The sequence below is a fragment of the Symphodus melops genome, assembly GCF_947650265.1.
Source record: "Symphodus melops genome assembly, chromosome: 21".
Taxonomy (NCBI): domain Eukaryota; kingdom Metazoa; phylum Chordata; class Actinopteri; order Labriformes; family Labridae; genus Symphodus; species Symphodus melops.
In genome coordinates this window covers 6,185,771-6,211,862 of record NC_136711.1, presented here as the reverse complement: position 1 = coordinate 6,211,862, position 26,092 = coordinate 6,185,771, and the positions used below count along the sequence as shown (strand labels likewise).

The window sequence follows — 26,092 nt, the reverse complement described above, 5'->3', positions numbered from 1 at the left end:
GCTAAATGTCAAAGCTCTTTTTTCTGTATACAGCCAATGACAGCTGAAACAAAAATGAATGATACTAGTTTGATTGCCTTCGTAGACGCACTTTATTACCATCTTGTTAAGGTTAATAAAAAGTGTATTTCATCAACAGCTTCGAAGACATTTCACTCTTGACAACTATTTTGTCACTCTAACCAGGCGGCCTTTAAAGACTGGGAAGATCACCAGAGTTGTTTGAGGACACTGGGGAACATAAGTTTTCATAATCAGCATTTCCCTCTTCCACTTATCTGCTCTGAGAAAAAGTTATTTCATTCAGCCATTGTTGTCTAGCCCTTAAAGTGAAGTGCTACATGGAGGGATTAAGCATGCTGTTATTAGCTATAACCCTCAATCAAATCAGTCCTTGAGCTACTTTTCAAAAGAAATCAGTTGAATCCTGTAATAGTTTTCTTATCTTCACTTGTGCTTTAACAGCCTGAATTACACTGATAGTGCTATTTGCCTCAAGTTGAAAAGCTCTCACATCAACCATTATTCACTTTTCTGTTAAACTGAGTTTCTGAGATCAGCTGGAATTCGGCTTAAGGCTCTGTCCCTGATCCACCATCGATTATAGGGTAAGACAGATGTGTTTACTGATGGCTGGGATTTAAAAAAAGCCTTGCTTGAGAAAAAGAGCAGACTAGAAGGCTTCTGGACTGAATATCATTGTAGACATTTTACACAAAGGTATTCTTTAAGTAAATGATTTTTTCATCTTTATTTTGTTGATTTTTTTTTTTAGAAATATAATCATCTAGTCAATCAAAGAAAATTTAATATGTCCTCTCTACAACTACATTGAAATCAATGTCATCATTTTTAAATCTGAGTGATGATTACACATGTTAAGGGAAAACATTTGTGGAGTAAACATGAAAACATTTTTTAGTAAGCAGAAAACAATAAGCACAAAATGTGTCCTTTTATTTTTTATTTTTATATTGAAAATGGTTTTTAAAGCACTTTTGCCCATATTTGACAGAAACAGAAAAAAGAGAGACTAAAGTAAAGGAGAAATGATATAAGGCTCCATTTTTGAACAGTCAGCTGTGAGAAGGATTCTGCCTTAATGGAATGACCTCAACTAGGTGACTTACAGCCCCTTATTTCAGCTTATTTATGGGTTTGTTTTTATTTTGATGATTCCATTGTCCCGAAAAACATTGAAAAGATTTCCTGGCTTTACAGCTTTGCTTCAGTTCGCTCTAAAGGCCAGGTGTGCAGTTTGTTTTTTCCATTTGCATTGAAAAGAGCAGTCACCTCATCCATTTCAGTTCTTTTTTAAACATGAGCAAGATAAAAAAAAAAACGATTCAATTCTAATTCAAAAAACATTATTTGTCCCTGGAGGGCAATTCAAAGGCCCACAGAGCAGTAATTAAACGACATTTCAGCTGTACTAAAATTGTAACCAAAGTTCAATTGTCAACAAAAGAATAACGTGTCACGATGCAAGTACAAAGTTAAAATACTAAATTACAAAGTTAAATACAAAAAAGAAGGTATAAGTGGACAGTGATCAGACTAAAGATGTAAACAGACACAGCAGTGAACAGATGTAAACAGAACTATAGTGCAGTAAATACATGTAAATATAGATGTGTATATAGAGCTATTTCCATGTAGGCAGATAATAAATAAATATGAGATAGTGGTGCATGGCATACTAGAGCTATATAAAAAAGATTAACACTGAAGGAATAAAGTGACCGTAGTGCTGTGATGGATAAGATATAATAACTGATATCAAACAGAATAATGTGGAATAGTGCATTACGACCAATACAAGCATAATAAAAGATAAATAAAGCATAAAGGAATCCCTTAGGGAATAAGGCACAGATGTCTTTGTTGGCTTTCAGTCTGATCAATACACTGAACGTGACAGGAACACAGACAGTGCATCAGTTGAGGAGAGACAGACTGTCATTTCACTGGTCACATCACAAATAGAGCCTTGTGTAAGTTCAGGCAGGCCACGGGGTCACGCTGTTGTTGCCAGAGATCTCGTCAGCTGATCTCACACAGGCCTCATTAGCTGATGACCAGCTGATCTGCATAAAGCATCTTATTGGCCAAATAGTTCTTATGCCGCCTTATTTAAACTGCTCGAGCCTGCCTATGTTTCTCTGCTCCCTCGGCATGCCACATTTGGACCCCTCCTCCTCCCCTGCTTTGTGCTATTCTGACAAATGTGCCCGTTTACAATTAGCATATTGTATAAATAAACCATGTTAGTAGAGTCATTGTTAACCTTTCCTGCTTCGGCGTTCCGACCGTGGTCAGAGCTTACCGGGGAGAATTATTTTTTCTGCTCCAGGGTCGAAGTATCTCTCAACTTCTAACCCCCGCCACTTTTACTGTGGTGCAGCAACTTGTAAAACAGACACGGAGAGTTTGCCTGGTCGCTTGAGGTGTCAAGCAGTGGTTTATTTCGCACATGCCAAACTTGTCTAAGAGTGCCTTTGAGCTTCATGTTTCATTGCCTAATTCTGCTCTGGTCCCTGGCATCAGCAACTTGCCTCTCACACACAACTGCAAAACACACACACTCTCTCCTCACTCGCTCCACCATCCACACACAGGCCCACTGAATCCTTGATGTAGCATATTCAGGAGCATATTCCGACCAACGCGTTTACATGACCCAATATTCAGGTTGATGCAAGCAGGGGTCTTATTCTAGTTTTTAATGATTGGAAAATGAGTTTAATTGGGTTATGACAATTGGAATAAGGTGTTTACATGACTCCTACACAAGCAGAATATTGTCATTAGTAGCTAGTTAGTTGCTTAGTTGCTTTTATTGTGTCCAATAGGAGAAATTTGCTTTGGACACAGAGAAAGTCACATATAGCTCAACACAAAGAACACAGCACAACACAAACGTCTGTATACATGTAACATACATTTCCTAACAGCACAGACCACATACACCACGTCATTTGCACTTTTTGCACACACTCATTCCCATAACACCATTAATTCTATTGCACTGATTTTTATTGCACTCCTGTTATTATATTGCACTTCCCTATACCATCAATTTTATTGCACAGTCCATTTATGAATCTCTCATTCACACACACATATATACACACTATCTTGCACTATTTAATTATTTCGTGGAGGTAGGTATGAAACACAGTTTATATCTATATAACTTGCAGTTTGTTACCCTATACCTTTTTTCCTGAAGGCAACAAATGAAGCTTAGCGAAAGTTCAGTAAGGAAGACTTTAAGTGATCCACAATCAGGTTTCTCAGTCACTCTTTTTTCACACTATCTCATTTCCGCTGTCATTCTCGAGCTGTCAGTTTGGGCCGTCCGTGGGTTAATCAGCTGTTCTGTCACCGGACCTCATCTAACCAATGGCGCAGCGTTCCTCCCTCATGTTCAGCCTATCATCGTTCAGCTCTCCTTTTAAATATGATTCTTTTTCTTCCCTAGTTCTTTCAAGCTGGCTTTGTGTGCTCCTCCACCTCCCCATCACCGCCATCTTCAGAAACAGAGTCAACTCCCATCAATTCTTCTCCCACTCAGTCTCATCAAATCATGAGTCCTCCACCACCAGGCTCTGGACTCCATGGGGGGGATCTATCCTAATGACGAGCAGAACTTCATCACTAAATCACATTTTCGACCCCATAGTGTCCAAGTGCCAAAACGTTTCTGTCAAATCTCGTTTGTCAATCACACTTTCACTGTAATGAATTCATTCTTAAGATCACTTGTCTCTCCTGATTGAACTCATATTCACTGGCGATTTTGAGGCCTTGCCTCCTCACCATCTCCTCAATGATTTCATGTAGATTATTTCGACTAACAGGAATATGGTGTGCATGCAAACATAGTCACTGATGCTTGTTTTGAGGGGGGGCTGCAGCTTCTCTCCCTGCTTTATGGCTTTCCATGTACGCACAGGAATGGCAGGAATATGTGCAGTTCCTGCCTAATGCTTTCCACGTAAGCACATGGAGGGGCAGGGAGATCTCTCAGAGCCACACCGCCACATATAAATAATTGTGTCAAAGTATCCATCTTGACAAAGTGGTCCTGACTGAATGATGATAGAAAATTGAGAGGAAGAGCTCCTGCTGAAAATATGTGGGACCGAAAAGTTCAACCTGAAGAGTTTGTTAGTATAGTCGTAACTCTCTCGCTCAAACAAACAAAATAAAACACGCTTAAAAGCCCTGTTGAGTGAGAAAAGTGAGTGCCAGTGTCTTGTTGAGCCCCATCCTTCTTCGTCTGTCTACACGAGCAACAGAGAGAAAATAGAAAAGGGACTTGGGGGTTAAAACTGCTCAGGGAATGAAAACGTTCCCTGATCATTTTGGTGCAACTGTTTTTTCAAGGTGCATGGCTTCACAACTAAAAGGAAGACGATACAGCCCTGTGCCATACAGAAAAACAGTGTCAGTGTAGACAAGATAAAGGATGGGAACTTTGTAAACGGAGGGTGCAGCAACTGAGGAAAGGCAGGGGAACATTTTTCGGAGCATGAGAAATAACATTTCAACAAAGAGGCCATTCACAAACTGGCAGCACGAAAAAAAGAACACCAATCAATGTGCTACTGTCACATATAGCAGCTAAAGAGCAAATGACTCCGCAGTCAGAGGTGAGGTTTTAGTTTAAGGGCTGCCAATGAGAGGACCGGCAAACTGAGTGTTTGGCAGGTGACATTCGAGCGGCACTATGGCCTTCCTGCCGCTCAGTTGCTACTCAGACATGACAGTTGGATGACAGACAATATCCTGTGAAAATAATGTGACAACTGTCAAGACTCTCCTTATTACGGGTTAATAGCCGACGGAACAATAGATGTTACAGCAAAAGAGCGATTACAATGTCAAGAATCTCGCCCAAAGGAGCCTACAATGCACAAGACACTTTATCTGAAACATTGCTTTCCTTCGTGAAAGATGTAGTTTTGCACTTGAACCTCTGGAGAAGCTAAAGTAACGCTGCTTTGATGGTACCAACGGCATGGCTTTCTAGGGTTGCAAGCTGGACTCAAGCAATATAGACAAGACAAGACCATTTGTTATAAAAACTAAAGCAAGCATGCCAAGCATAAATTCTGAAAGAATGGACACGTGATTAAATTTCTGTATCTATTAATATTTAAAGACATTATTTTGCTTACAGCTCGCTTCTGACCTCAGTCACAGCTGATAGAGTGGCCAAGTAAGAACACTGTGTTCTCTCTTATCTGGATGTTTGGTATAGACTTAGTGCCTGCTGACTATTATTTTAGACTTCACATCCTAGTTTAGGTGAAGGAATATGACCTTGACTTTCACACTTGATGTGCGTCATTATTCACAGTCGCCTGACAACACCTCCTTTCCAATTAGCAGTCTGTTTAAGCTGCAAGATTTCTTGTCTCTTCTTCTGCTCTTTCATTGGCAGATATGACCTGCACCATTCTGCACTCCTGCTCAGCCTCACCACCACCCCAGCATCCACCTGTAGGTTCCGACTGAGGGGGTTAAAAGGGGGGCGGCTGGCAGTGAGAGTGTCAGTCGTCTTTCAACCGGAAGGTCTGGGGTTTGATCCCCAGGTCCTGCAGCTACATATCCGATGTATCCCTGGGCAACACACTTAAACCCAAGTTGCTCCTGCTGCTTTGTCGGCAGCATGTGATCGTGTATGATTAGTTTATACTGAAGGACTTTATACAGCAGCCTCTTCCATCAGAATGTGGAGGTGTGCTGTGTAAAAGTGCTTTGAATAATCAGAAACTAGAAAAGTGCTATACAAGCTCATTAGCCATCCCATCAATCCTCCAAACTCTGCATGTAAATCAAAACTGCAAGAAAGGATTAGACGCCAAACACAAACTATATGTTCTGCTGCTACAATACGTATTTTAAATTCATGAGTTGCCGAACTGAGCTGTGAAAGACTGTTAATCCAATGACAGCAAAAAAATGTTCGCAGGTTCATCTTTACATTCCCAACAGTTCAGATGTAAAATTATAGAATGTGAGAATTACTGCATGTTTAACACTAGACTGTGAGACAGTAGGCTGCTCTTTGAATTCAAATCACATTGCATTGTAATTATCATAAAGCCCATGCTCATCTGCAGCTTGAATATCTCATGTCATTAGCAGGATTTGAAGGACAGGGAGACAAGGGCGTTATGCAACACATCGGCCATGCCTGTCTGACTTTTTTTTATACTTGCACAATCGTTTTTGAATGATTACAATGGATCCAATTTATGTTACTTGATAAGTGCTGAGGCAGGTAAGATGAAAGGAAGTATGTGTTCATACCTGTTGTATTAGCACAGGGAGAATTGTACATTTTTATCCTGTAAATCATGTGCTTTAGCATTGGACTCAATCATTTATCTTGGAGGATTAATAATAATAATAATACATTTAATTTGAAGCGCCTTTCAGGTCACTCAAGGACATTGTACATTACATGAAAATACACATTAATAAAAGTTTGTGTGACTCTAAAAGCAAGACATTACAGAAACAGATTACAGTTGGTGTCACTTTTAACTGTGGCTATAGCTTCCTCGCCTTCAGTCTAACATGACCTAACTAACTAAATCCAGCTGTACTCTCCCCAGAAACTGAAGCTTAATCTGTGACTATAAAACAAGTTTTGCCGAGCCTTTTACAGCTTTGTGGGTGGATGCTAAAGTATGCTGGTCCTATATTGGAAAGTAGTCCCCTATTCATGTTTGAGTGTGTCGACTTCTATTCTGTCTGGGAAAGATTATTGACTCATGATTGCTGGCTCAGAACAAACTTATTGATTCAGGAAGAAAGGAAGGGAAGCAAAGTCAAATGCTCACATAAAATGTTTTATTTTTATTTATTTTTTTAAGATATGTTACTGTAAGTTTAAACTGGAAAAGGGTGGATAAGTTTAAGTTTTGCTTCACAATAAGCCTATACAGTCTGGAGCCTCTGAAGTCCTAAAAACATATTTTAAAATAACAAATCTTGCACACATATGTAATTAACTTGTGCACACAAGTTATTATCTTGTGGACACTTTTTAATCATGTGCTTAAAATATAATTATCCTGTACTATATATATATATATTTATATATATTATATGTATATATATATATTTGCAAACAAGTCTGATAAAATCTTGTTCACACAAGTACTTATCTTGTGCACACTATATTACTATCATAGAGCTTGAATGTAGAATATATTTATCTTGTGCAGAGAAACGTTTTAACATTCTGTGCACTAGTTGGATGATAAATTGTGCCCACAAGTTTTCTTTGTTTTGTGCACATTGCCATTGTCTTGTGGACACAAGTTATAATCTAAAGTTCTTATCTGACCTGTGCACACAATTTATGGACTTGTTTCCACTTGATAATTTTCCTATGCACATAATAGAACTATTTTATGCGCACAAGTGAGATGATAACTTGTGTGCAGAAGTTATTATTTTGTGGGAAAAGTTATTATCTTGTGCAAACAATATAATTATCTTCTTCAAGTTATTATGTGCACAAGTTATGTGCACCTTGTCATTATTTGGTGTGTACAAGTTGTCATCGACTTGAACGCAAATGTTTTTTGTGTGATTATAATTTTTCCAAGTTAAAGTTAAAGCACAACTTCTCTGCACATTATTATCAGCTCGTATTATGCTCTTGTGTGCAAGTATTCCTCTAACGTTTGCTATATTGTGTGCACAATGTAATGAGTTGTTACAACAACATATTCATATTGTGCTCACAAGATAAGAACGTGCAAAAATAACTGGACTGGGACTGGAGGCTCTCTCTAAAATTGGATGTTCTATGGTACAGCATTAATAACAAAAAGATATACCTACATCAGATGGGAAAGTGGGTTCTCTTTAAATTCTTTGAATAAAAGTGGTCTCTGAAAATACAGGGCAACTGAGCCCTATAGTTAAACTGACCTTCAGTACTGAAGCAGCAACAGAAACAGTATAATTCCATGCTAGGCTATAGAATAGATTTTCTTTATCAACATACTACAATTATGCACTGACATTTGGAAAAAATCTGTGTCAAATGATAATTATCATAATGTTCACTGAACTGCCATAATAATTCCCTCACAATGGGCTGTTAATTATCTTGAAGTAAATGCTGAGGTATGCAAACTGGTCCATATTCAGCGGAAAGTTCATTAATTTTTGTCTGGCACAGATTCAGGGCATGTGCGCAATTGCTGAGTTCAAAAGGAAACATTAATTATCTATGCTGGTCCAGTTAATAGTAATCAATATCGCGTGCAAAAACGATTTAGGCAAAGAATAATGAAGAATAAAGAAATGTCTTTTCGTAAAATTGACTTTTTGTACCTTTTATCCATTTGACTCCAGTTAATTTCGATTGACTGCATTCAATGCATTCTCACTCAAAATAAACATTTGATAAAACAGTTGAAAAATTCATTTCACATCTCGTGCCTCCATTCTTTCATCTAAACAGAGCGAAACACTTTACATATATAGTTTACATACTATATTTATACTTTACAGACGCGCTTATTATGCTTTGAGTACATAGTTTTTATTCATACATTTTTTCCTATTTCATTCTCATGTAAGATGTTCTGTGTAAGTGTTACAGTGGTGACGTCAGGAGCAAGGAGCATCAGTCCGTGAGCGGAGAAGCGGATAAGCAAGACACAACCTGTGCTAGAGCGCATCGTTTGAAACTTATCCGGCACAGTGTTAGAGCACGGAGAAAACCCCCAAAACAGCGAGACGAAAGGAAAAGGAGCCATGAACAACAATTCCATTAAAATAAACACGACACCGCTGGCCGGCGGGTCCGGAGCTGTGGATCATGAACTCGTCATCACTTCCACTTTCGGGACGCTTCTCTCCGTTGTTTACATCATCGGGGTGTCGGGGAACGTGTACACCCTGGTGGTGATGTGTCACTCGATACGGTTTGCCACTTCTATGTACATCTCTATTATTAACTTGGCTCTGGCGGACCTTCTCTACCTCTCGACTATCCCCTTCGTCGTGTCTACATACTTCCTAAAGGATTGGTACTTCGGGGATGTGGGCTGCCGCATCCTGCTCAGTCTGGACCTCCTCACAATGCACGCCAGCATCTTCACACTCACCGTCATGTGCACAGAGCGGTATCTGGCTGTCACTAAGCCGCTGGACACTGTGAGACGCTCCAAGAGTTACCGTAAAGGTTTGGCGTGGGGCGTCTGGCTCCTTTCTCTTGTCCTAACTTTGCCCATGATGATAATGGTCACACAGACCACTAAAAACACGCCAGAGGGGGCTGTAAAGAGGATGTGCGCACCCACCTGGGCGCCCTTGGCTTATAAAGTGTATGTGACTGTCCTGTTTGGCACCAGCATCATGGCACCGGGACTCATTATTGGTTACCTGTACGTGAAGTTGGCACGCACTTATTTAGAGTCCCAGCAAAATTCTGTGATCAGCAGAAGCGGCAATAAGAGGTCACCTAAACAGAAAGTTTTGATCATGATTTTTACTATCGTGCTGGTGTTCTGGGCTTGTTTCCTGCCCTTTTGGATCTGGCAGCTGCTGCCCCTCTATCACACCAAACCCCTGAGTCTGGCCTCGCAGACACATACCTGCATCAATTACCTCGTGGCCAGCCTCACGTACAGCAACAGCTGCATTAACCCTTTCCTCTACACACTCCTTACCAAGAATTACAGGGAGTATCTAAAAAACAGGCACAGGAGCTTCTACAGGTACACATCCTCTTTCAAGCAGCGGCCGCCCAGCCTCTACTCTTGGGGGAAGTCTGCGTCCTCCAGTAACCAGTTTGAGTTCAACTCCGAGGCGCTTGTCATGGGGACACTAAAGTGACTGATGAATCGCAAGAAAGACGTGAACGCTTTTGGGACAGCACTAGGTATGTATGTGTCGACCTCTCCATTACGCACAGACCAGCGCGACACCGTGCGTCAAATTTGCGCACTGGTACCAAACCTGCAGTCTCTCCTAAGGTTTATCTTTCCATGTACAGTGCTTTTGTTATCTAAAAAACATTTTCAGATATTATTTCTGCACCAGGCCACTTCACCTGAAGCCCCCTGAGCCTCATTAGTTCTATGACACTTATCTTTGCTGCGACCTCTGCAGCCTCAGAGGAAAGGCTGATAAAGGGATGTGTCAAACACATTGCCTATTGGGGCACCGAACCCTTTGTTAGTGTGTCAGAGGCCCATTTTAAACCATATAAAGTATCAAAAAAAAGATATCACTCATTAATGCCTGAGCCATCAAATAGACACTATTTTTAAAGAGAAAATACTTCATTCTGTGCTGTAAGCTGTTTTAATTACCATGTTTGGTTCTTTTGCAGAGCAGGAGAGCTCTGCACATTATTGTGCTCCTGCTGAACACAATGAACTGTAACATTTCTTGTTCAAAGACTTGTTTTGTAAATTGTTTACAGTCTGTCCTCCCGTTGTTGCATCATTGCTCTGAGTACAACAAGATAGAATTTAAAAAAAAAACAGATTAGCAATAATTTGACCAACAATATATTTTATATTGTGCTTATTGATTAGCTGCCTCCTAATATGATTTTAAATGTTTCTCTGTTATCCTATATGACCACTAACACACCGCCCTACATAAGTGGCATGTATGATTCCAGTGTTAATACATCATTCTGGCACAGGAATGAGTCCTAAAACTTGGAAGTGAGTTACCATTTTAGCGCCATGGGTTCTAAACTCTAAAAGTCAATGGGGATTTTGAATGAGTTTGTGGTTAGACGCCTGAAATAAGGTCAGTGGTTAACACAAGCTTATGTGATCTTGACGTTCTGAATTTTAAAGTTATTATGCAAACTTAAAACGGTGGTCGCTAACAAGTAGCTAAATGAGACAACGTCGGTTGTCAGAGACATTAAATGTCATCACGCCGGAACCTCTCTCACTAGTCCGCCTTAGCCTCTGGTCATGTTTTTCAGTGCTCTTGCAAATATTAGGTTAAGAAACAACTTTCTAGCTTGTCAGGCCGCTTGCATAACGTCAAAATCAACCGACCGCATTTAAGTTTGCTTGTAGCATAACAGCTTAGCGTTTTACTTTGAAGGCTTCCAATTTCATATAAATGGTGTTCATCTGTAAAGATTATCTGGCTGAATAAAATGTCTAGACATCAGAAATGTGTGTTTTCAAAATCCAATGCAAATATCCCATAAGTGAATTCTTATTCCAACTCATGGCGAAGCTACTTCCGAGTTGGTCTACAAAATAGCTCATCACTTTTTTCAGTCTATAGTAAGTCTGTTCAATCTGAATAAAAACATTAGTAAAAACACATAATCACAAACACACAGGAAGTGGGGGCTCAATGCTCAGACCAAGTTTCCATTCAAGCAATAGATCTTCAGTGATGTAATAAATTCATAGTAGTTAAATGAACAAAACTCTTTTGGAGAAAAAATGTTTCACCAGAGTGTTTCTGTGAGTTTGACATCCTGAAAAAAACCAAATCTACAGCTTGAGTTCAGTTTAGGACCTCTGTTACATGTTATTTCCCCATTGCTTGTTAGAGCAAGTTCGTTTAGAGTCTCTTATAAGAGAAGCATGTTAATCAATAACAGGTTGGAATCAAGAATTTCCCCACAGGATGAATAAAGAATGTAAAAAGATAAATGTCCACAGGGGGTGTTAAAATCAACCCAAACGTTCTTTGCAGGACCTTTAATGCGTTTGAAACATGAAAACATTTTACCTTAATATCAGAATAATGAGCTCTTAAACTGCAAAGGCAACTCTTAAAGCCACTAATTGAGCGTAATTATAAAACAGGTCTTATGTGATCATGAAAAAAAATGACACAAAAAATCAGATGATAAAAAACTTCTTCTGTGGCCTGGTGGTGCATGGGGTCCCAGAACTGGTGACCCCTTTGTTTGGATGATAGTTTAATAAAATAAGTTTTCTTATTTTTTTACATCACTGATTTTGGCACCCAATCATTTTTCAAACCAGGCACATTGTGAGTAAAGCCAGACAATTGTTTCACTATGTGACTGGATTCAGCTCAGGGGAGCTGATTTAAGCTCACATCTGGACATCAAAGATTTTCTCTAGCTGGAAAAAGAGAAGAAAATAAAAGTCCACCTGCATTGTAACTCACTGTCAATGAAATTGCACGCATCTGCCCACAGAGTCAAACACTCTGAGCCAAGAACACCCACTGCTCTGATGGAGCGTTTCTGCAAGCCTTTGTTTGGTCTTTTCTCAGCAGTGGCCTACTTTACTGATTGAGGACTATGACACTATTGCAATTTTGAGCTTTTTTGAATGATATAACTGGGATTTCATCAACGTCTAAAGAGCCCTAAAAAATGCTAAATATAAGCACTAAGTATAATAAGCAGACAGCTTCTTCTAATTAAGATGTTACATTTGGCAGATGTCTTAATGAGTGATGCATAAATTCACCTCATGTTCTATTTAGATTTAATAACTCTTTCATAAAGACAGCTCATATCTTTTAGGGGCAGCTATTTTACTTTAATGTGACTTATTAAAATCTCATCAGCCTGCATAACATCTGCCTTAAAGCTGCTCTGACCTCTTTCCATTCACCAGACAGGAAAAACAACTGGTGTGTAGCAGTTACATTATGCACGTCTGGACAGGGCTGTTGTGATACTGAAACACACAAGCACACCCTCTCTGACAGGAAACTCCTCTTTTGAGTCAGATCTTTTCAAATCATGAATAATGTCTGAATAAAATCCAGAGCTGTGACATTTACCAACTAATCTCCCAGATGGTATCGCAAGCGCTGGTGCACTTTGACTTGTGTTTGTTGGGTGTCAAATGTCAAACACTAATGCATAAATGCATTGCATACAAACCCCTTAGGGCTTCAAAAACACTGTCACAGCATTAATGTGGAAAATGGCCTATTTAACTTTCTATTTCTGACTCCTCTGTTCAGCATACCCTCTTTATCTGCACATCTACTATGGGCTCTGTGAGGGACTTAGATTCATGAGAAATCTAAATGGGTTTTGTTGAGTCATCCCTGAGTTTGAAGAGTGCAATTCTTAATTTTGCTGCAATGCCATGTTGTAACCCCCAAAGGGAGTTTTTTTTCTATCACATTTATACATTTTAATCAACAGTATGAGCCAGTCAGAACATAACCACCAGAACAGATAGATTTTATGAAGGGACATGCCTGTTTGTCCCTTCAGGCACTCCATAGACGAGCCTCTGCAGTGTCTGCCTGCAGTCACTGTGATGGAAAACAACATCACTGCTGCATTTTTGAATGTCTCATTCTGTTTGAAAACCTCTCAGACAACTTAGCTCACGAGTCCAAAGTTATATCCACCAAACATGTACCTGTGAGCTCTTTTCTTTTAGACTTTGATTAGCAACAAGTTCTTTTTTCTGTGGTTAAGTAAATGTAACCTCGGATCTAGCAGAAGCTCCTTACTTTATTTCAAAATAAAAGCAGGGGTGAATTGAAACAAGCATAGTACGCTTTAGACAGGACAAAATAAAAGCCACACTTATTTTAGTGCGAAATAAAGGACTATACAACCTGAGATTGATCTCAATAAACTATTGCAATCTAGTGATTAAACATGACTTAGACAGCAAGATGCTCTCGTTCCTGCTGCCATGTTGTGTTTTTTTGCTGATATGCCACTTGGCTGAGGCGGAGTCTGTGCAGATTTTGGATTTCTCAAAATCCAGATAAGGACTTGTCCCAGTTTCTGAAATCGGGATATGGTGATAAGGTTCACAAACACGAAAACATTAAAGATACTTAAAAAACAGATAAAAACCAGGAAACTTAAGTTCATGTAAATGCACTCAATGTTTTGATCAGAAATTGCTTCTCAACTTTGGAAAACGCTGTCACTTATTTGCATTAATACACATGGCAGCTATTCTCTGTCATAAAGTTTGGGTCAAAATGGAAGCTGCAGAGGTAAAGTTAATAATTAATAATAATAATTTAGTTGTAGATCACTTGCTGTCCGACTGAAACCGTGTTGTCAATGAAGCCTTCTGTATGACACTCTGTATTATAAGCACCAAAGATTACACCACTATAATGTGCAGTTCAATCTCTTCATTGTATAGAATTTGAATGACACTGCAGACAACAGATATTGTAGCAGGTTGCAGTTCTTCCACAGGCAGAAAAGGGGTGGGGGGGTAATTATCAGTGGTGTTCCTGACTGACTGGCTCAAATGGACAGAGCTTGTGGGTCTGTTAGAAGTGTCAGAACAGTTTGGGTTACGGTAGCCACTGAGGCCATGTGGTTGGATATGTAATTTATCAGAGGGGCATTGGGTTGTGGTTGGTATGGGGTTTAACTGTGCCATGCTTGTTGCATGTGTCTTTTACGTTTTTAAAATACTAGCTTATTGCCAATTATTTCTTTTTCCTATGACTCATTGACATTATGTTTGTTGATAAAAATAAGTGGCGTGGTGATGTCATGTTTGGAGATTATCCACCATAAACGTTTAGCTGACAAGATTGACGGAAACCAGAGAGCAATGATGTTTTTTTGATAGTTTTTTTTTCCTAACTCTGTCTGAAATACTCTCCATGGTTACCAAGAGCTGTTAGAGGAAGGCCTGCTGTATTTTATGTAAACTGCATGTGTCAGGTGAAATCTCCACCGGAAGGACCACAGTTACCAAACGGTGCAAGGTTTACCCAATTATTATACGCTTTCCTCTTTAGAAAACTGAAAGGGTTTACTGAGATTGATTTTAGTGATGAAGTCTTCAGCTGAGGTTATGAGGTCATCGCTATCTTCTAGGTTCCATGAAACCAACAATGGTGTTCTTAAGAAAACAAAAATCTTTAAGTGATCTTGACAGCATCAAAGGGAAGGTAAATGGATAGGGTTAAAGACGTCCTTTTAGATTTAGTCCTCTCACGAATCTCTGACCTGGTACATCGATGTGTCACAGGGGCCATTAAACGGGATGGTGCATTCACTTTGAAGATTAGAGGAGATCAATGACTCCCTTGACAGGAAAACTACTCACAAACGCACTCAATGTTTCTGCTCATTATCTGAGCTAAAAACTCTAAGCAAGGTAAAGAAAAACATAAATGGATATCATTGACCTTGAGTTCTATACAGTCTTCTACAGCAACAAGGAATAATCTTTATTTCTCACGAAAAAAAATAAATCTTCCCTCACGGTCACAGACCTCTTTCACATGCAGGCCTGCCTTTGTGCTTCCTCCAGCAGCAATGGATGTGATAATAGGTCCCCTGGGAGCTGAGTAGAGTGGTCTTGTCCTAAAGACACTCTTATTGAAACTTTCTCTTGATATAGATGAATGCTGCATTCTCACATCAGCTCACCCAGACTTTTACAAGTGTTAAAACATGAGGAGACAGCTGTCCAGTGTCCACCACTGGCTTTGCCATCTTTTGGGGTCTTGTACAACAAATCATATTTGCCTAAACTTGTTTCTGACCATTTTGTACCATTACCAAAACAGTTTTTACTTCACATGTAGAGGTGATAAAAAATTGATTATTGTCTTCTAAGATTTTAAATGGATTCTTAATTTCCAAAAATCCATTTTATTGATCTCTAATCAGTCTCTACCTGTTATTTAAATCAGTAGAATGCCAAATAGAGCAACAAGAAATTCAGTCAGTCTCACAGATGACTAGTGGCTATAGATACTGAAGTGCATACTAATTAAAAAATAGATTTTAAATCAATGGATCCATGAATCCAGAATCGTTTTGAATCGAAAATCGATTCTGAATTGAATTGTTACCCAAAGAATGTTAAATGTTATTTTATTGTTATTGGTACAGATGTGTACATATTTGTATCACGTACATGGCTTTTTTCAACGTTCCATTTTGTTTCTGTGATCATATCAGTGTTGTCTTGGAAACTATGAGTCAAATAACTTTATGTGACAGTAATTTTTAGTAACAAGCTTACAGAGAAAGATCACCCAAGCCTGCCGTCTCTCTCAGCTATTTGAGACATTTGAGCATCATTCAGAGTAATGTTTCAGTTTTATGGTCTGCACTGTTACCATTGACCCTCACTGTCATTAGATCATTAGAGAATGAATCTTGCTCTAATGATCCCATTGTACTCTTACTTTCTTAGCACTGCCATTAAATAATTTAATTAACTGGCTGATGAACACTGAAAACATTAAGCAGAAGAAGTAGATATATTTCTAAGGAGGCTGAATGTGTGACATTTTACACATATATAGGAGAAATTCCAGAATAAAACAACTCTAATAGGTTTTTAAAAAGTTATATTTTATTAGGCTCTGGAGGGACAGATGGATGAATTAAGGCTAAAACATCATCCTAAAAAAAAAAGTGTTTTTTGTAAAACTTTGGCAATTCAATGGCACATAGGGCAATAAAGTAACAGTTGGTAGACTATAAATTTAAATCAAATATATAATGTGTCAATTCAAACATAAAATACAAAAAAAAAGAAAGATGTAGACAAGTGGACAGTGATCAACCTAACAGATGTGAACAGATGTGAACAGAACTTGAATTTCCCTCGGGATCAATAAAGTATCTATCTATCTATCTATCTATCTATCTATCTAACTAAATGCAGTAGTGAACATGTCAATACAATCACAATGCAAGTGTGTTTATTTTAAACTGTTCTGTCTTTTCACAAAGTTTAAAAAGTGTATATTTTTAGTACTACATAATTTCTAGCAATAAGTAAGATCTTTTACCTGCTCTTCTGTAATGTTAACAGACAAAGCGTAAGGTCCTTGAGTTTTGAGGTTTTTGCTAATTGTACTCAAGTGGCGATTCTAGAGTCCGGTGGGGTCCTTCAACCCAAGCTCTCAAACCAGTGTCCAACAAGGCAATGACAGTGAGTGCTGTCAGATGGGGCCCCTCAGGGAGGTTTCCTGCCGTCGTTACAAAAATTGCACTTTTTTGGCAGCTGCTTTGGGTCGCCTTACTGGTCTTATTGTACTTCTATTTTTTAAGCTGAGCTGTTGTAACAACCAAATTTCCTCCATTAGGGGTCAATAAAGTTTATCTCGTGTCGTCTCAAAAAGCTGTAAACCCTTTCAGTTTTCTCAAACTTACTTTTGTCTGCCAACGTCAAGCACATCTATTCTTAACAATGTTTGTTCGTCAGGACACAAAGTAAATTGTCACTGACTCAGAGAAAAACTAGCTGTCACTACACCACGTGAAGTCTTCTTGTTGTAGCCTTGTTAGACTGATCATTTGAAAAATTGCAATAAAATAGTCATAGAAATCTCTTGCAACAAAACGAAACAAAAAAGGGACAAATGAGAGTAAAACTGCCACGTCCTACAAACAAATGAAGCTTATGCTTTCCTGTAAAAAAATAAAAATAAAATATTGAGATGACATTGTGAAATTCTGCTTTGATTTCCTGTTTGAAGTTTGTTGCATTGAAATAGACATTTAATGGATTCAAGTCTCGAACTCCTAAACCTTTAAGCAGATCTGAGAATTGAGAGGCTGGTTTGCCCCAAGCAGTTGTGCAGAAAATAAGAAAGGCAAGCCTGATGATTCACTGAACAGATTCTGATTGTCAAGTGTCTCTTCATGAAAGTCATCAATTTTCTGGCTTCTTGAGGACGTGCAGATGAGGCTGTAATTGTAATCAACAAATACGCAAACCTGATTGATATTTAATAAAAGCAGGTTTATTCATATAATTAGAAGTGAAGTTCTCTCGTTAGCCATAACAACTTGGCAAGTAAACAATATACTGGTAATGCCAGAAATGACGAAAAGAGAGACATGGTTCATGTTTTGTTAGTATTTTATTTGAAATCATTCTCACCAGCACACAATGGTCACCAACTAGAAAGAGATATCTCCACTCGACAAGGGGAGGGTTCTTCTTAGAAGAAAACACCTCCTGGGTCACGGGTGGAGTCAAACCAGAGTGGAAAATTGTGGGACAAGTGGTTCACCAGATTTTTTTTTTCCTCAAGGATTAGCAGCTGTTCTTACCCAGATAAAACAGTAAGCACACTATCCCACCTTAGCTTCTTTGATATCAAGTCAATTGAGAAGCAACTTCTGCTTGAGCTGGCCCCTCCCCAAACAAGATGAAGAGTCACAAGTTGAGGAAATGCGTTGGAAAGAAATACATGCCATTGCGATTATGATTGTGAAGAACAAAAAAAAATCTGTAAAAAATGTGGGTTTGTTACAAACAAGAGGGAAAAAAAATAATTAGCAAAAGAAAGTTTGCCGTGAAGCTGCAGTAAAACAATTTAACAAGAAAAAGGTTCATATAAAAATCCTGTTTCTTCCTCTCCCCTCTGCATCCCCCTCTTTTTGCTGCAGGGCTCATCTGAGGCCATGAGCATCTTCGTCACCCCTGGGTACCTCGGGGCAGAGCCGGGTCAGTGATGGCGTATGCTGGGTCGCAGGTGAAGGACACGGTGATGGCGTAGCGTGTGCCCCATGTCACCCTTTCCACGCGGTGGAGATTCTCTGTTCCGGAAGAGAAGAAAGAGACTCTGCCTGTGCAGGGATGGAAAGAGAGAGGACATGGAGGGGGAGGGGAGAGGGGGGGGGGAGAGAGAGAGAGATTTTAAAATAAAAGTTTAACAGAATGGGAAAGGAGCTGTCTTGCTTTTTTTTCCCTTTACATAAAGAGTGTATGGTTGAAATCAGCCTCATGTTAAACATGTAAAGAACCGGTGTCAGTGCTTTGTTTCCCAAGATCATTATAGTAAATGAACAGCATGGGACCAAAGTTCAGAAATACACCTACCAACCACGTATTTGATAAATGCCAGATCATGACCTCATAATTATGAGCTCTTTCCACCTAGTTAAGAGAAGCTAATAATGATGAGATCCATGGAAAAGGCCACTGCAGCTACTGCTTTGCTCACCTGCTGCCTCAGTTTTACTTCTCCAGGATCTAGGGACAGGTATCGGACAAATCGCACAACGGATTCGCCGACGATAGAGCAGTCATACTGGCTATAGTCGGCACCAGAAATTCAACGTATTATTAATACATTTATCAACATAAGTCGATCACACATGATCAAAAAGAGCAGATATGGACATCCTGACAAACAGAAAACATCATGTGGCGGGTTAACTAATTGCACGGAGATCATAGTCGCATGCAGACAGTCTATTCTGCAGTCACAGTATGTAAGAGGTCATCACCCTCTCCTACTTATATTGATGTGTATTCTCAGGATAACATACTGCTGAGTTCTCACATCAGCACACTCTGACTTGTGGAAAAACTACTTGGGGGCAGGAGAATTACGGGTAAAGTACGACTTTAAACGTCCAGCAAAAAATCAGGAGTTTTCTGCGTGTGTGAAAGCGTCAGACTTCTTTAGTGGGGGGCCCATCTGAAGGTGAGCCTGTTTAGCGTAAGGTGTTGCAGGTTTGATAAGGAAAGGCGTGTTTCAGTTACGAAGACTACACTACAACAGCAATAAAAAAATAACTAACATTTTAGGGTCCAAAGGGTGCTGGAATAATTGTCTTCTGTGTACTCCAAAGACACGTTCATGAAAATATGGTCAGACTCATTTTATAGACGATAATATTCTCATCTCAGCCTCGGAAAATAAGCTTATTCCTGAAAGTGTTGAACTGAGCCTTCAGCAGAATCTGCATGCATACTAAGCAGTGTTTCTGGTGGTAGACAGAGAAATGTGAAAAGAGGAGCAGATGGAACAGGAAAAGACGAAGATGGAAGCCTGAACACCTGAGATATGAAGTGGCCAGAAGGACATTGCTCAGCTTATTCATAGAGTTATTTTTTTTTTTTAATTGCTAATTTTTTTTTGACTTTTTAGTTTCAAAAAATACAAACTTTGTCACCTTGGTTTGATCAACAGTGTGAGTCTGAAGAGGTCGCGTTGAGATGCATTCTATTTATCATTGGCTCTGCTTCGCTGGGCCAGCTAATGAGCTAATAACTTTTACCAGAAAATCTGCTCCTTTGTAAACACAACCTGCTTATTTCTCAGAGAGACATTTGCGTTAGTGTTTTCATCTTCTCTGCAGATGTTGCATAATTTTAAAGTTTAAGACTCTTGTTAAACTGTAACTTGCTTTGCCTTTTGAACTCAGAGAACATTAATAAAAAAGTTGGAATCATTATGACCTCATGATTTGTTGCACTTCTTTCCCTCCCAAGCATGATGCATGATGACTTGTGTTGTTTTTTTTTTTTTCTGTGTGTGCACAGAGAGTATGCGTGGGAGGGTAAATCCCCCATGGCAGAGCTGAGGCAACAGTGGAAAGCAGCGCTTAAATTAAACAGACATTTGCGCTGAAAACCTTAAGAATGAAAAGTAATGAGAACGATAAATGCACAGAAAACAGGTGGGAGCAGAGAAACACAATGTGTGGTGATCCGCTTGTTGTGTGTCATCAGAAAAGAGGGCATTTTCAGGTGATTAGATTAGACACACAGCTTTAGTGAAGAGCACAATGGAATCATCTTTGAGAATAATCCCTAGCACTTGTCAATATATATATATATATATATATATATATATATATATACGTTCCCAGTGTTTACTGTGCAGGGCCAGCAGATTCTGTACAGTCAGCAGTAAGGATTAGTGCCAGCACAATGAAGGGATACACAGGGGAATTCAGCAGGGTTCACACTCTGCCAGGAATCGATTTCTAGTGCATTTATAGGACATTGTTCAGAAAGGATACTTTCTGTATGTTGGACTTAGACTTTCTTTGTTATTCAAACTTTACAATGCAGATGAGAATGATATTTTGTTGTATTGGTTCGTAGTGCAAGATAAAAGAAAAAAAAAAAGTACTTTTACATAAGGTAAGTAGTATTTACAAAATAAGGTGCAGATATAAAAAGACATAAAAACACAAGCTAAGTGGGAAATTACGATACAGATAGATATATTTCATATTATATGTTATATTGTCTTTATTTACAGTCCAGTGAGGTGATCAGGTTGTGGGGGTTTGAGGGGGACTGAAGGGATTATTTTTTTGTGTTCGAAGGTCTTATGGCCTGAGGGAAGAAGCTGTTACAGAAGCTGGAGGTTTAGCGGAACCTCTTTCCAGAGTGTGTGTGTTCAAATCATGGTAATGTCATGTGAGGTGAGGGTACGTTAACAAATCAGTCTTCACAAAGGTTATGCTGTTTCCAGCGATGTTCACCTCTACCTACCATCCTTACTTTAACAATGTTGTGGCACCAACTTTTTCACAAACTGTTCATTACCTCCACTGGCTCACAGTTACTGCTCTCATCAAATTGAAAACCCTGCTGCTCGCTTACAAAACAGCGACAAAAACGGCTCCTAATTACCTGCTCTCTCGTCCAGGTCTACACTCCCTCCCGCCCACTATGCTCTGCGAATGAAAGGACTCTGGTCAAACCTTCAGTGTCCAGCCAGACTCTTCTCCTTTGCCACCTCCCGGTGGTGGAACAAACTACCAAACTCCATTTGACCTGCTGTCCCTTTGCACCTTTAAGAAAAAGCTAAAGACCCAGCTCTTTCACAAACACCTACAGTTGATTTTTATTCGATAGTAAGGTTGTCCAAATGCTCAACACTTTGATACTTTTCAATACCACATTTACAATCTCCCTTATTTAAGATCGATAGCACTGTCAAGTGCACTTCCAAGTGGGCGACCCAGGTTCAAATCCGACCTGTAGCTCCTTCCCTGCACATCATTCCCAATTCTCTCTCTCTCTGATTTCTCACTACATCCCCTGTCTTATCTCTACAATAAATGTGTATAAAGCCAGACAAACTAACCTTAAAGGAAAAAAAAAAAGGTGTGTTGGAGAGGATTAGATTTATCAAACGCTGCAAGAAAACTCCTGTGAAATTCCGACAGTGTGCAGGAGTTTGTATGCAATGTTCGATAATTGAAATTCCAAAATATTGCGTGTCTAGGATGTATATTTTTGTTGCTGTGGAAATCAAAATCTGTATTGATGGCAGTTGACTTTTCGTAGTATCATATCTTAGATTAAATTTATGGTATCCTGAAAACCCTCGTTTAAAATGACTTAAGTCTTACAAATATTTTACATAATAAAAAGATGCTGCCTGTGTTATAAATATGATGAAAATAGATGCAAGGACATGAGGAGCAAGGGGAATGTTCTGAAGGATCCTTTTGGGAAAAAGTATTTACTGTGTGATGCATCGTATAAAATCATTTAGAACACTGTTTACCTTCTTATATACAAATGCTGAGATCAAAACATGTTGTCTTCATAAATCAGGATGTCCTCAAAACTTAAAAGCGTTTTCCAACCAGGCAGCTTACAGCAGTAATGACTCAGTTAGGTCCAAACTTTTCTGCAGTAATACATTTTACTTGGATAGCCCTTACAGAGCCTCTCAAAGTCAAAACCCCAATTCCCCATTTGGCCCATTGCCTCATTTTGAAGTGCCCTCAAGTGGGGAGTGGTTGTTCACAGCAGAGCGACTGGAGCTGGTGGAATGAATATACCACAAAAAAAAAAAAAATCAAAAATAGCACACCACAAGTTCTAAGCTTGCAACAGTGCCTCCTTTAAAGTTTTCATGTGCCTCATTATCTTCTGATTTCACTGTCGGAATAATGTTTCTGTATATATTTTTCACGTTTTAGCACGCTTTAACAAACTGTGTTACCAACAAGACAGAATGCACAGATGGAACCTCACAGCTTCACAAGCAAGAAGCGTCCATGTCCTGAGTTCTTTGTTTGTGCAGACACATCTATCTACATGAGGGATGGGTCTTTAAAGGAACGCGTTGAAAAGTTTTTGTGCATATAGATGTAAACAAAGTGTATATGTAAAATAAGCACTGCCTAATTTCATCCCCCGCTCTCAAACAAATCAGCAACAAAACATGATGTCAAGGCTGGCGGGGAATCATAAGTGTGATTCTCTCTGTTACTCGTCTTCCCCAACCCTGATGAAAACAAACTCTGAGTTAATGTAGCAAAGAAGAAGAGGAGAAACACACCCATGGAAGACAATCTGTTGAAATGTATCCCAGTATAATCTCATGAACTTTTTATCCCAGCAGCACATACAGCTACAGTACAGCAGTTTTCAGCAGTTCCTGCTTTTTTTTTTTGTAAGGTGTTTTCCGACGTGACATCAGGTATTTCCAGGGCATTGTCAAACATGTTGTGTCTGTTATGGCTACCGCAATTAGAAGATAGTAAACTTCTTTTCTTTTCAGAGATCAAAATGCTGAATGGAAAGTTGTATCCATTTAGGTGGAACAGAGGCGAGACGTGACGTGGCTGGGTGATTATGTTTGTCTGACTTCAGCTCTCTAAAGAGATCTTATAGTCGAGGATTCTGAGTTCATGGAGAGGGGACCACAGTTGAATGTGAGTTAACGTTTATTCTGAGAAAAAGAATCACTGAGAAAACATTGTAGTCGAGCTAAAATACAGTAATATGCTTGAAGAGGGTGGAGAAGATAATTTTTTTATCAGAGGCTTGTTAAACCTAGGCCTAAATCAAAATTTTTTTACAAATATATACTGTACAACATTCAAATGTGTACTGGTAAAAATGGATTTGAGCTTCTTATTGCTGTCACATATAACTCCAAATAAAACCCACGGTCTGTCATTCTCCCTTCTTGTTGCCTTCTTTTTGTATGAGGTGATTACGGAGTTATACCAGTGTTTTATTTGTTCAATTGTTAACTTTATCTTTGTGTCATTTTTGTGTGTTTTTTCACAAAAATAAAGATGAATTCATTCCTAAGCATTAGATAGTAGCAACAATTTCAGCATTAGGATTTTTATTTTTGTATTCTAACCTTTAAACGCCACGTCACACTCTTTCCTCAAAGGAGTCTGTCTCATTGTTGTTTAACGCTTACAAATAACTTTATTTAGGTTCATGTCCAATTTGCAAGGCCGAGCGTTAGCTTTCAGATCCTGAGAATCTTTAATACAGACGGTAAGCTGTGACAAATAAATAGAAATCACATGCATCCAACTGTGGAATCTGCCCAATATTACCTAAGTCACGTCAGTATATGTCAGAAAGACGCAGGTGTCTTCAGAGAGTGAAGAATCATACTGAGGCCGTATAAAGATATCATTATTGTGAACACATAGAAGTGGAAACATACTCCTTTATTCTCCTGATTTATCGGGATATATTTGTTTTTAGGAACCAATCTGTTTTATTAAACTTTGTTTGGCTCCCACCATATGTATGCTTCCTGTCTTATTTTATCTCTGGTTTAAAAATGGCTCATATTTTGGAGTACTCCTGGTATACAAACAGATTCTGTTTGACTAAAAAGATTCTGTTTGGCTAAAGACCTGATAGTACGTATTTTCATGGATTCATTCATCTTGATACATTTGTGGATACATCTTTTAATTGTGTCAACCATGTGAGAGTAATTAATTTAGGTTTGTGAAGATGTACTAAATACATGTGTAAGAGAACATATTACAGTAGTAGCAGAGTTATATTTGGTTTGGAGCCAAGTGTCTGTTGTTATCTGAGAGATTTAGCTTAACATAGATGTTTGACATTTGAGTCAAGGAGATGAGTTCTTCATGCCTTATACAGAGTGAAGTATTTATGGGCTGTCTTTCTAGCAGAATATAAGGAACACTGTGAAGAAGGATACTTTGCCAGTGATTGTGAGATCCTGGTCAGCACGGGTCCAGTGACTGCGGAGTCCTGGTTCACTAGCATGTGAGATTGTGAGCAGCATGCCAGTAACTGCAAGGTTCTGGTCATGAAGCATGTCTGAGCTATTGTTTGTTATGTTATTATGTTATTTGACCATGGATAAATAAATCTAAGATGATCCACAAGTCTGTTTGATAATGTCCTAATTATTCATTTAACACAGATACAGAAACCCCTACCGTTACAGTGGAATCACGAATAGATTCCAAACTAACAAGACCTTAAGGGAATAATTAGAGAATCCAATTTCCAGATCAATTTTCGTCTTCTACCTATTACGAGCTGTAGCATCTACGCTGATTAAATCTTTGGCTCTTACACACTGCCAGTTCCAGCTGGGATACTTCCACCATGCAAAGTTAAAGGCACAGAGTTGGAATGATAAGGTGAAGTTGTTCTGCCCTCTGATCCACTACTGGCGGAGGCGTATTCCTAGGGGTGGTACAGCCCACCATATAAATCTGATTGGCCACATTAGCTGCCACCCCAAAAATCATAAACCGTGATTGGTCGTTTGCCATAGGAAACAATCAGTATTTTTTGCAAAGGATGCAAACATTTCTTTTTACATATTAATGTAGCATATATTCTTTTTTTGTCATCTAAATTGTATATAAAGACAATGCACATTCCTTTTTTTGTTTCATTAAAAAATAAGCTTATGTGTCCATTCTCCTGGAAACGGTAACTAATTGAGGTTTATTTGCGTGTATTTGTGCTCACATCAAACCCCAGACAAAAAGAGACTGGACACGCCTCTTACTATCAGAGGTAGTCTCAGAGTAATGGGGTGGAGACGCTGGCATAACGTTGGACATGGCAGGGTGTGAATGTGAAGCACCCCCTGGGAATTCAAGTGCTGTACCTCTTCTGTTTCTGAAACACTGCAATGCAATGGGGCGCTGTTACAGATTCAATTAAAATCTGAAGGCATAATACCGGCGGAACTAAGCCGCAGCTCTGTTACGGAGTTTCAAACATTTCAACAAAAGCCCTTACTAAACAAACTCCTGTATTCCTGTCTCACAGTTTAGGTCCGTCTTTGGTGAACTGATCAGCTTCTGGTATTCACAGATCTAGATATTGGCAAAACTTTACAGTTAGTATAAATATATGTGCAGTTGCGTAAGTCAGTTTAATTTTCACAATCTGCATTACTTTCAAGCAACACATTGTCGCAAAGAACTATGTCATATTGTCATAAATTCTTTCTGGCCTCTTTATCCCAAATCTATTGATCTCAGCTGTGTACGCTTCAGAGAAGGCATCTCATTGTACTAACGTGCCCAGAGAAGACGTCACAAGGAATGTTCCTTCAGTAAGCATTGCTTGGGGCTGAAGAC

The 26,092-nt window shown here is 39.0% G+C and overlaps 2 protein-coding genes across 2 annotated transcripts in view; one reads left to right on the top strand and one right to left on the bottom strand.

The window, feature by feature from the left end:
• Positions 1-8,689: 8,689 nt before the first annotated feature.
• On the top strand, positions 8,690-9,919 carry LOC306842152 (urotensin-2 receptor). The gene has a single exon (XM_079372251.1). It carries the CDS (start codon positions 8,797-8,799, stop codon positions 9,877-9,879), a length of 1,083 nt encoding a protein of 360 aa, XP_079228377.1. The 5' UTR covers positions 8,690-8,796; the 3' UTR covers positions 9,880-9,919.
• A 7,912-nt stretch (positions 9,920-17,831) lies between these two features.
• ogfod3 (2-oxoglutarate and iron dependent oxygenase domain containing 3) overlaps positions 17,832-26,092 on the bottom strand; it is a 32,624-nt gene continuing 24,363 nt past the window's right edge. The window contains exon 9 of the mRNA XM_079372691.1: positions 17,832-18,562. Within this exon, the coding sequence (XP_079228817.1) occupies positions 18,411-18,562 (152 nt within the window). The 3' untranslated portion in view covers positions 17,832-18,410. The remainder of the gene's footprint in view (positions 18,563-26,092) is intronic.

What these genes read in the sequence shown, in the direction of transcription:
- LOC306842152 (XM_079372251.1), top strand. Translation starts at nt 8,797, where the DNA reads ATGAACAACAATTCCATTAAAATAAACACGACACCGCTGGCCGGCGGG.